At 39.2% G+C, this 12,480-nt stretch overlaps 1 protein-coding gene across 1 annotated transcript; it reads left to right on the top strand.

The window, feature by feature from the left end:
- The first annotated feature begins 3,906 nt into the window (after positions 1-3,906).
- On the top strand, positions 3,907-12,419 carry cyp1d1 (cytochrome P450, family 1, subfamily D, polypeptide 1). The gene is made up of 7 exons (XM_073466153.1): positions 3,907-4,176; positions 4,252-4,860; positions 6,121-6,244; positions 6,328-6,417; positions 11,692-11,815; positions 11,905-11,991; positions 12,137-12,419. The coding sequence occupies exons 1-7, from the start codon at positions 3,907-3,909 to the stop codon at positions 12,417-12,419; spliced, it is 1,587 nt and encodes a 528-aa protein (XP_073322254.1).
- Positions 12,420-12,480: the final 61 nt, after the last annotated feature.

Below are 12,480 nucleotides of genomic sequence, written 5' to 3'. Positions count from 1 at the left end.
CGTAAACCTAACCAGAGCTTAAGCACCGTGTTCTGACAAGACAAAATAGAAAATTCAACCTAAACAGATGTAAAGTTGCAACATAAAGAACGCTTTAACTTATCTGTGGTTTTGCAGAAACTTACTTAGCTAATATTTATTTTGGCTGTTGGGTTGGTTTTGGCCTAAAATACCTGTTTTGGTCTCCACAATCACGGCTCGATCATGACGCGATGGCTGGACATTGTCTCAAAATCTCCTTGAAGGAGCTCTGTGGAACTTCTGTGTTGTGCAGGAAGCCAGTTGTTGGTTTATGTCAGCAGACTCCATTTCTGAACTAACATAAGCTACTGTTGCTCTCTGTTAGCCGAACGGACAGAGGCACTGGGACGAGGCACTCGAGAACACGCATTAAGTCACATCCTTCGGACTGTCCCGGAAAATCTGATTCTAGTCCTTCACAAAGAAGTCCACAGTCATGCAGCATTGAACAACTTAAACAAATCGTCCACAGGCTTGTATAGGCAACCAAGAGAGACGAGGAAGGTCTCCTTTTTCATGTCACGTTACAATGTGCTTAGAGACAGCAAATAGAAAAGTGATTAATGCATGTAAACTGCTGCAAATTGTTACATAAAGCCCCTTTAAAAGTATCCAGTGGTGTCACGTTTACAAATGTTTAAACGCTGTGGCACCTTGTCAAAAAGATCCAGTGGTCACTCACTCGGCAGTCTTGTGGCTGTCTACCAGTCAGAAGCTGAGTTTCTTAACTCTTGTCATTCGGTTCAAATGGTTATGTTCAGTTCAGTGTTGTCTCTTTCAGCGCATTCACACACAAGTGAGATTTCAGGTTAAAAAAACAGTGTCAATAACGTCTTTTCAAATCATTTCGGGATCTCTAACTTCCAGAGACTTGAATTTCACCGGAGCATCTGACCGGAGCCATTATATGTTATCTTTTACTTGTTTTTTTAACTTTTAACTTCTTCAGTTATTTAGGAGAATGCTGGAATGCTGTTTTGATGTGAAGCTGCAGAAATGTTTTGTGGACCATGAAACTTTCCAACAACATTGGGGTGAGTAGATAATAACAACATCAGCTGAAACAAACAAACAAAAAGCTTCTTTTTGGGCTTCTCAGTCTTGCGCCTACGGCTTCATTGCATCCCGTCGTGTCTGCATGCAGCACATGCAGAGGATCGGCCCATCTACACGGCAGCAAACATAATTGGGAAGATGTTTGCTTTGATAAGAGGCCTCCCGCTGCTTCACTGTCTCCCAGGAACAATGCAATCACATAACTTTGTCTGGTGCGCCTATTTTGATCTTGGCTGTACACACATCCCTTTGAGATTTATCCCCAGGGACTGCACAACCTCTGTAATTAACCCTTGTTAAACAACTGAAAGATCAGCAGAACTGCAGTGGAAACCCATCTTCCCATACTAATGTGTGTGGCTCTGTTTTGTTATACAGTTGACTTGAAGCTTGTTCTGTGAAGGCAGTGTGAGTAAGGACTCACACTGGACTATTTGTCCAAATTCTGCTTGTCAATCTTTGTGCCTCCATGAGAAATTATAACTGATTGTCATTATTTCACAGTGTTCATTTCTTTTTTTTGGCAGCTCTATAACCCTGGTCTCGCTTTATGTTTGAATGTACAGTAAACTCCTCCTTCTAGACCCTTCCCCTTCCAGACTGGCTCCACAGAGTCAGTGTGTGTCTCGGCTCTGTCTGCCAGAGCTAATGACAACAAGTCGGACCGCCATGGCCTGGGGAGGACGTGGACCACCAGGTCAAAGGAGCTGTCGCTCGGCCTGACAGCACCGGGTGTTCCACCGTTGAACTTGAGCTAAATTGACGGTTCGGTGGAGAGTGAGAAAAAAAGAAGGGAGAAAAAAAAGGAGTGAAAGATGGAGAGATAGCTAGAGAGGATGTAACACAGGGATGGATGAAAAGAAGGGAAATGAGGGATGAAGGTGCAAGAGAGAAGGTGGGAAAAAGAGAGGAGAGAAATCAAATAAGAGTCCACAAAGTAGATATTACAATAAATAAAATATTTATGAATGATGTTTTAAATCACTAAATTATAGATGGGTGACTCTGCAGTTCTCTTAGGGGATACCACCGCCAATTTTACACATTAAAATGTGCTTACAGGTCTTGGGGAGTAATACTGCATGTGGAAACAAGTAGTGTAAAATCTTTTGTGGCTCCAGAGGTAGCTGCATGTAATCTGATTAATTCCCCCTGACTGTGACTGATGTCACTCAGTGGTTACGTTGCATTTTGGGTAATGTAGGCACCAGAAAAGGAAGAAGAATGCAGGGAATAAAAATTGTGATATCTCTGGTTCTGCTGTATTGCTTCTGATTATTCAATTTAAACTGTCCATAGTACTGGTGGAGCGCCAGTGCATCTGGGCAATTTTCAAAATAAAACACCCTGTACAGATTCCGGATCTACAGCATGACAAAGTTAGAAATATTAACAATAAATGCACTGAAAAGAGACAAAAACCTTAACAATTTAGCAATGGGCTGCTTTTCAAAACCTGCCACCAACATTACCCACAATGCAACGTAGCCATTATGTGACATCACTGGAGGAAATTTATCAGATTACATGCAGCTTCCTCTGGAGCCACAAAAGGCTGTATACTACTTTTTAAGATATGCAGTATTACTCACCAAAAGCTGTAAACACACTTTAATGTGTAAAATTGGTGGAGTTACCCTTTAATTTAGGTGGACAAATCCACAATATAATCTGTCTTTGGTAGATGTTTTGACTGCCAATCATGCATGCTTCATAACTATTACTGACAAGTGTTTTTCATAGTGTAATTATAAACTACAAGGTGTTTTCCAGCAACTGCATTAACACTGAAGTCACACAATTTGAAGCTTTTAAATAATCTTTCATTGTTGATCTGATTTGATCTGATTTTAAACTGTATTGCAATACACTGTGAGGTGTTCCTGTTATTTTGTCCACACCCCCTGAAGTGTTGTGGTTGTGATGCTATGAATAACATGCAGCCTGAAAGCATGACCTCAGTCCAGTCTGTAGAGGACATTAAGTCAATTTGAGCAGACGTGAGCGCCCCCTTGTGACACTTTACAGTATTACGTTGGTCATAAAACAATGCTGAAGTCTCTGAACATCCGGTGGAGGAAGAACTCAGCCTCTTTACTAAAGTAAAAGCACTGATATCACAGTATTTTATTTTGTACAAGTAAAAGTCATAAACTAAAATTAAAGATAAATTATTGGTGGTTGGTCATTGTACAGTTTTAGGGTGCTCAGAGTTTGTTTTGTTGGCTTTTTTCCATTCTTGCATATTTTAAAACACATCTCATAACATATAAGTTCTTGAAATACTTTATGAACCAATGCACTGCAACAACAAACAGCCTCTCCCTTTGTGAGGCACCAAGGGAACAGGACAGGAGGGGCCCATGTTGTGATCGGTTCCGGTCTGCGGTCAAATGGGCCGATGCGGTCACTGACTGGCCGGGCTGTACTGGTCCTTCACCCTGAGCCAAGTTTCTCGCCATGTGTGCCTCTCTATTGTGAGCGGGCAGCAGCTCCCTCTGCAGGGGGCCCAGCTGCTGCTGAAAGGGACGTCCTGGATCGTTCCTGTGGATCAGACCTCAAACTTCAGCCTGCTGAGTATTTTGGTCTGTGCTCTGCTCTCTGTTGTCCGGCTCTTCAGTGTTTTTTTTTTTACACCAAAGTTACAGAGGATACTGCATGGTGAGTTTTCTATTCGCTCTTTGTTTCCTGTTTCCTTCTTTCAACTACTTACTTTATATAAAAAATACACTGTGTATTTTGATTCTTGATTAAGAGTAATTTAATTAACTTTCGACTTCTTTTTCTATTAAGGGTCTCTCTCTCAGTATTTGCAGTCTACCTGCCAAGATGAGACTGACATTTGAGACTCTGCCCATCAAGGAGAACCCTTGTGCTTCTCTGTCTGGTGTCACAGTTGCTCTGTGTCTTCTCACCCTCCTGCTGATGGCCCTCAGGGGCCGAAAGAGCCATCACCACTACTCCCAACTGGACCACACAAAATATCCCCCTCCTCCTGGCCCCACGCCGTGGCCCCTTGTCGGCAATCTGCTCCAGATGGGGGACCAGATTCATCTTTCTCTGACCCACTTGAGGCTGCAGTATGGTGATGTTTTCAAGGTATGTACAGTAAAATGTGTTTTTGAGGATTTTGATTAATTTCCTTCAATACTTTTCTTCATTCCTTCCCTTCAGATGCGTCTGGGCTCTTTGACTGTTGTCGTCCTGAGTGGATACTCCACCATCAGACAGGCACTAGTTCGGCAGGGAGAAGCTTTCGCTGGCCGACCTGACCTGTTCACCTTTTCTGCCGTAGCCAACGGAACCAGTATGACCTTCAGTGAGAAGTATGGACCGGCCTGGATGCTCCATAAGAAGCTGTGTAAGAATGCCCTCAGGTCTTTCTCCCAGGCTGAGCCCAGAGGATCTGGTGCCACCTGCCTGCTGGAGGAGCACGTCTGCGCTGAGGCAGCTGAGATGGTGGAGGTTATTCGGGAACAGGCCGCTGCTAAAGGAGATATGACAGGTGTAGATCCGGTGATGCCCCTGGTAACCTCAGTGGCAAATGTGGTTTGTGCCCTCTGTTTTGGGAAACGATACGACTACAATGACAAGGAGTTCCTCACGATTGTTCACATCAACAATGAGGTCCTGAGGATCTTTGCGGCAGGAAACCTGGCCGATTTTTTCCCCGTGTTCCGCTACGTTCCGAGTCCGTCTCTGAGGAAGATGGTTCAGCACATCCGCAGGATGAATGGATTCATGGAGCGGAGCATTGAGGAGCACATCAACACCTTTGATAAGGTAGGGAGGCTGCAGATACACTTGTAGAGCAAAATTTTGTTTAAACGCACAGTATGTAATTTCTACCGTGAGAGGTCTCTCAATCAAAACAAAACAAAAGATGTTGGGAGTGTGAGATCATGTCTTCAATAAAATGATATCTGATGTGACAGATAGGCATAGGTTTCCTTTAATAAAAAAGTATATTTGAGTATATCCCTGGGTGTGAACATTGTTGGAAACATTGGAAATAATCGAAGCACACAAGTCAGCAAAATACAAAAAAAGCGTAGTCGTTTTTACAAACATTTCATTTTAATGCAGAAAAGATACTTTTGTTGTTATTATTTCTTTAAATGGAAAGAAATCACGAAAGGAAATGAATTACTCTGTCACATTACAGTAAAAAATTTGGAGGTCGATCTAACGTGACTCAGGTATAAATGTACAAGGTAATTTAGGTATTGTACATTACAAAACAACATCCTGTTTGTCAGCCACCCATCCTCTAGTTCATCATTTTATTTTTATTCGGAAATTTTAACAACAAATGACCATGCAACATTGTTGCAAAAAATTTAGGATAATGTAAATACATAACTTAACAAAATATATAAGAAAGGTTGAGTCATTCACATTTTCATGTGAAAATGTTACATATTGTATATTTAAATGTGTTTTTGGACTTGCAATGGAAAATAGATATTTAAAAGAACTAAGAACTTGCTTACCAAGACCAAGCCACAACAATGATCAGTTAAATATTATAATAATGTGTTATATTGACTAATCAATCAGTGGTTTGATGAATATTATCCTACCCTGAAGCAGTGTGTTGCACAAAATACAAACAGTAATGTGGTGGACGCGTCTGTAAGTGTTGTTTTCTTTAGATCTGTCCCACTAATTTGCCGTCCACTATTTAATCTGACATTGCACTCATGTAGTAGTAGCTGTGAGAGTGACTGTGGCCAAAAAACATAACAAACAAGTTCCCTGGGAGGTGCCTTTGTTCTTGTGCAGAGTGGCTAAAATGTTCGCACGCACTCTAATTAGGGATTAGCATCCCACTGGAAGACACGCGTCATACCGTAACTGATTACCATCTCTTACATAATTATTGCTTTAAAAACTTTGAACATCTATTTATATTCTATTCTGCATAATTGTTATAAAGATAGCTTGATGTTTCAGTGACGATACTGACAATGATTTCGGAAAGACAGCAACACAATCAATGTTAGATATCCTGTCTTATTTTATGTGTGTGTGTGATTGCAGAACTGTATCCGTGACATCACAGACGCTCTGATTGCACTTTGTGAGGACAGAGATGAAAATAAGGACATGTCCATGCTCACCAACTCTCAGATCATTCACAGTGTCATTGACATCTTTGGAGCAGGTAGGACAAACTTGAAAACTTGCAATTGATCATATTGATGAGTCTTTTTTTCATTGTTGTATTGTTTGTGATTTTTTTTGAAGGATTTGACACCATCATTGCTGGTTTACAGTGGAGCCTGTTGTACCTGATCAAGTTTCCTGACATCCAGGACAGAATACACCAGGAGATAGGTACTGTCTAATGTTTAAATGTGACCAATGTCTGCTTTATAGGCAAGGCTAGAGGCTCGTTTATTTATATAGCACCATTCAGACACAAGGCAATTCAAATTTCTTTACAGAGACATAGAAATAAAAAAAATGTAAAAAATGCATTTGAAAGACAATGAAAACAAAGTTTTAGTAGACCTCAGGTATTCAGGAAGCTTGTTCTACAGGTGGGGAGCATAGAAACTAAAAGCTCCTTCACCTTTATGGAAGAATTATCCTATCTTTATTCAAGAGCGTAGATTTTCAGTTTGAGAACATGATTTCATTCCTTTTCAGTGACACAGCTCCTTCTCGTGCTCAGATTTATTCTCCTCACGCTCACATTTTGTGCTCGCACTGAGATGTTTGCTGCTTTCTTTCAAAATGTGTGCTTGAACTCAAAAATCACATGCTTGTGCTCACACATCTTCTTGCACACAAAAATTTCGCTCGTATTCAAATATGTCCTGTGCTCGCTCAGATCTAAAGTCTGCGCGCTCAGATCTAATGTGCACACACTCAGAACAAGCACCTCCTCTCCGGTTGAGGAGTCTCAATTGAAAAATTGAAAAAAGTCTAAACTACGATAACTCTTTTTAGGATTACTTAAGATTAATTATACATACATATGCTGGCGTCTTAAATAGGTGACGATTATTTTGAGAGAAGCAGTTTTACAAACAGACCATATACCCGCCCCTACGGAGCACTCAAAAAAAGTGCGAAGGAACGCACCCAAGGCGGCATCCATCATTTGATTGGCCCACACTGTAGCTGTCTCCCTATTGGCCGGTGAAACACAATATTTTGAACGCAGGGAGGGACAGCCTTGAGTCTGAGCAGACTCCTCAACCGGAGAGGAGGTGCTTGTTCTGAGTGCGTGCACATTAGGTTTGAGCGCGCAGACTTTAGATCTGAGCGAGCACAGGACATATTTGAATGCGAGCGAAATTTTTGTGTGCAAGAAGAAGATGTGTGAGCACAAGCATGTGATTTTTGAGTTCAAGCACACATTTTGAAAGAAAGCAGCAAACATCTCAGTGTGAGCACAAAATGTGAGCGTGAGGAGAATAAATCTGAGCACGAGAAGGAGCTGTGTCACTGAAAAGGAATGAAATCATGCTCTCAAACTGAAAATCTACGCTCTTGAATAAAGATAGGATAATTCTTCCATACACCTTGCTTGGTTTTGATTCTAGGAACACCGTTTAATCCTGTCGTGACCGGAGGGGTCTGGATGTTTTGTAATGTACAATATAGGACAAATGCTTTCATTCATTTATGTTAAACCATGAGGGTCCGGGCAATGACTCATTCTTGTACCGCTTACAAACAAAGATTGTAGCTGGTGATTAATTATTTTAAAAAAATTATAATTCTAGTATTTTTTTAGTAGTAATTTAGTGGAGAAGGTGTCAGGTGTACTCATACAGTTGGTCTTCATATGCAAGATATGTCAAGAATACAGAGATCAATCAAATTTAATTCTTATATGTTAAAATATTTACTGATATTTACCGATCAGTGACACTTTGAATTAAGAATTATTGATAAGGGGTAAGCCTATAGTTGATTAAACTTTACCATTAATGTACCACTTATTAACGATGGTTATAGTGTTACCTTATATTTAAATATGACCAGTCTCTTTTGTACATATTGGACAAAATGTGTTCTGTTCTTCTTTTAAATTGTCGATAAATCTTATATCTTTTATATCGTATATATACTTTATGAGGGATCTCTAACTGGCAAATCCAGTGCTTACAGAGCAAAACTGCCGGCATCTTATCTAATTAGAAATAATTCATGCTCTGCTAAATCAAGAGGGCCCGTGAAATGACTCATTCTCACAGTGCAGAAAAAGACAGTGGCTCATTAATGATTAACATACCGTATCAGCAATGAACAAAGATTGTAGCTGGTGGTCTATCATTGAATTTAGGGAGAAGGTGTTGCTTCCATAGCTCTTAATATGCTAGACATGAAAGAACACAAAGATCATTGCCAAATGTAGCTCTTAAATGTTAAAATATATACTAAAAAAGTATCTGTAACACTTTATGATAACCATCATTAATAAATGGTATATTTATAGTTAATCTTTTGTTAATAGTTATTTTACTTATCTCACTGCTGTATAAGCCACTTATTAAGCATTAGGTTTGTAAACATCAGCTGCAACTTTAAAATAGCTGTCCATATAACATTCATAGTTGAAGTACATAGTATTTATTAACCATTTACAAAAGTATCTTAAACATCAGTTGCAGCTGTAGAACACACAGCTGCTTAATCAATCATTTATTTTTTTGTTAACAGTGAAATAACTATTTAGCAAAGATTGGTTAACTATAAATTAACCATTTGTTATTATGTTTTTTAACCCAGGAATCGTTCAGACAAACTTATGTTCTACCAATCTCTTCTGCCAATATTGGACAAAATATGTCCTGTTGTCCTTGTTAATCGTTAACACTTTATAATAACCATTATTAATAAATGGTAGGTTTATAGTATATTTAATTTAATAGTTATTTGACTGTTAACAGACAGTGAAATGCTTTTTAAACAAAGCAATTGTAAATGTTTATAAACATCATTTGCATCTTTATAATGGCCATCCAAATAATGTTTATAGATGAACTACACAGTATTTATTATCCTATTCAAGTGTTATAAAATGAGGCGTTAATAAATGGTTTATAAAGCATTTCATTGTTTGTCGACAGTCAAATATCATTTAAATAGGTTCAAATAACTAGATTTTCCAATTTTTAATAATGGTTATTATGAAATGTTATCTTATGTTTAAATGTGACCATGATGGACAAATTGTGTCATGAATCTTATTTATACCTTGTGCTTAGAGAGCAATACTGCATGCATCTTATCTAAAGAGAAATAATTCATGCTATGCTAAATCATTAGGGCCCGTGCACTGACTCATTCTCATAACGCAGAATAAGACAGTTGCTCATTCATGATTAACACATCACTAATTAATGAGCAAAGATTGTGGCTACTGATTTATATTAAAAACCTATTACATTTAGTGGAGACGATGTTGCTTCACAAACAGTAGCTCTTAATATCTGAGATATGAAACAGATACAGAGATCAATACCAAGTTCAGCTCTTAAAGGGGCTCTAGCAAGGAGCAATTTACATGTGTGAGGAGATAGTAACAAGACAAGAAAAATTAGCCTGTGGATGATTTGTTTGAGTTGTTTAATGCTGCTGGACTGCGGATTTCTTACCAAAGGATGTGACTTGCATGCATGCAAAACTGTAGTTATCGAATGCCTCGTCTTAGTGCGTCTATCCGCTCTGCTAACAGAGAGAGCGGTAGGTTACAAATTAGTCTGCTAATATAAACTAAAGACTGCCAGCACAATACAGAACATTGTAATTACAAAGGACCATCTTTTCAAATTATGAAAAGGTGACAAAGGCCACTCTTTCATAAGCCGTTCAGCTTCATGGGTGTTCATTGGATTCTCACCCTGAAGAGTGGCGTTCATAACCTGATTGGAACATTTTATTATGTTGTTCACTTATTATTTTCGGTTTCTTTTCAGTTTTCTGTCACTGTTTGGTTAGGTTTAATTAACAAAAAAAGTTAGTTAGGTTAAGTAAAAACACAGTTAGACCAGTTAGAGGTCATGCTGATTATTTGCTAATCGATTTTTACCTATGATTTTTACTTAATTGTGATTGAAAACAATACAGAGATAAAATATTGAATTTTTTACCTCATCAACTCTCAACAACAATCTTATAATGAATTTGATGCCAGCAACACGTTTCAAACAAGTTGAGACAGGAGCAAGAACAAGATGTGGAATAATCAAAAGACACCTGTTTGGAACATGGGTATGAAAGGAGCTCGAAAGGCTCAGTCCTTCACGAGCACTTTGTGAACCATATGACTGTATAAAGGATGTTACGACATGGGGTCGGGAACACTTTGTAAAACTTTTGTCTGTAAACACAATTCATTTGCAATTGATTGCATTCTGCTTTTATTTACATTTTACACAATGTCCCGAGTTTTGTGGAATCCCTGTTGTAATAAAAACCCGACAATGGCCAACCTGAGTGCCCTTCCCGAACAGACAGAATCCGTCAGCCACCAGAGAACCTCACAAAAGATCGGTCCAATTTGCTGACGCCAGAGCTACTTTTGTGGGTTGACAGAATTGGTGCTGTCTGTTCTTCTGTTCAGAGGCACGTTGCATTTTCAGAGAGAGACAGAGAGAGAGGGAGAGAGGGGGAGACACAAGGAGGAGACGGGATGAATCAGAGAGGGATGAGAGAGGGAGGAACAAACAGCCAGAGAAAGAAAGAAAGGTTAGAGAGTTGTCCCAGACTGACACAAAGGCCGTAACACGCAAGGCACTGAACACACATAGTTTGAATTTCTCCACTTACTCACCACTTCAATTAATTTTAAATGAAGCTGTTACTGCTTACAATGCGCTTGCCACTTTACTGGAAACCTTATTAATGAATGACAACATTTTAAATAACTTGCATTCTTTGTGTAATTACTTGTGAAGTACAACACAGATACAACACAGATCTCTGCCGTTTCAACCACTAATGAACTGAAGTGCAGCTCAACTCTACAGACAGAGAAGTCAGGAATGAAAAGTACTGATGATGTAATTATATCAGAAACCGACTTATAGCTAAATAGTGATTTGTTGTCTTTGCAGACCCAAACGTCAAGGTTTTACTGGACAAACAGACTTAACCTGCATCCTAGTTCAGGGTCTGTTTCAAAGGAATTTAATGATTCTGTACCAATACTGTTGTCTAAAATAACAATTAGGCTGATGTATTTTTGTTGTTGTTTGCTTTTGTTGCCATCCATCCCCTCTTTCGGGTCAGGGAAACAAAGACACATTAATGTTAAAGATAATTGAACTGTTTTAAAGTAATTCAGCCCTTTGTCACACTGACCGAGAGAGAGCACAAAATGTGATCATACAAATTCATGAAACAACTTTTAATATAACCTTCTTTACCATTAAACAGTCTTTTTAAGAATAAATAAATAAATAATAAAGCTACTGCTTCAGAAGCCTTTTAACCATAACCATATACAATTGAGATGAGAGAGTTTTTCAGCACTTACATAGCCTCACAAATTGATGGAAGGAATGTCACGAGACATATTGATGTGACACATCAGATAAGCATCGACCGAAGAATTTCTAATGTAGTTTGGTGTGTTTTTGTCTTTTCTAGACGACCACATTGGCACAGCCAGACTGCCCAGGTTCTCAGATAAGCCCAAGATGCCTTTCACAGAGGCATTCATATATGAAGTGTTTCGTCATGCTTCATATGTCCCTTTCACCATTCCTCACTGGTAAGACAGTAGTTTTGATTACATTACATTCATGTGTACAGTCCTTTGTATTGTTTTTTAAAACTTCTCTCTGGTTTTCTCCTCTTCAGTACCACGAGAAACATCACCCTGAATGGATATTTTATTCCCAAAGATACATGTGTGTTCATTAACCAGTATCAGGTTAATCATGATATGTGAGTAGCCACAAACAATCATCACCACATTATGATTTTGGCCTTTACAAGACCCAATACTGTATCTGTAAAGAGGGAAATGTGTCTGTCTCTTTCAAAATCTTCTCTTTAATCAATGAATATGTTTTTTCTGTTTTTGTTCCAGTGATCTTTGGGGCGACCCAGACACATTTCGCCCTGAACGCTTCCTGGGATTGTCAGGCCTCCTCAACAAGGAGCTGACGGAGAAGGTTCTCATCTTCGGCATGGGGAAGAGACGCTGTCTTGGCGATGGATTCGCACGTTTGGAGATGTTTGTCTTCCTCACCACGCTGCTCCACAGGCTGCGGATTGAAAATGTTCCGGGGCAGGAGTTGGATCTCAGCACCGACTTCGGTCTGACTATGAAACCACGTCCATACAGGATTACCGTCTCCTCAAGGTTTTAGACCGCCAAAAAGCAAATCAAGCTCTGTGTGGATGTTTTGGAATATCACAACACAAATTCAA

The sequence above is a fragment of the Pagrus major genome, chromosome 5 (assembly GCF_040436345.1).
Source record: "Pagrus major chromosome 5, Pma_NU_1.0".
NCBI classification, from domain to species: domain Eukaryota; kingdom Metazoa; phylum Chordata; class Actinopteri; order Spariformes; family Sparidae; genus Pagrus; species Pagrus major.
Note: the sequence above shows the minus strand (reverse complement) of the source record. Positions and strands in the feature narration are given on the sequence as shown.

Bases quoted from the DNA above. Each gene is read 5' to 3' on its own strand.
- cyp1d1 (XM_073466153.1), top strand. From the start codon at position 3,907: ATGAGACTGACATTTGAGACTCTGCCCATCAAGGAGAACCCTTGTGCT. The intron at 4,177-4,251 runs GTATGTACAGTA...CCTTCCCTTCAG, and splicing joins AGTATGGTGATGTTTTCAAG to ATGCGTCTGGGCTCTTTGAC. The intron at 11,992-12,136 runs GTGAGTAGCCAC...TTTTTGTTCCAG, and splicing joins TATCAGGTTAATCATGATAT to TGATCTTTGGGGCGACCCAG.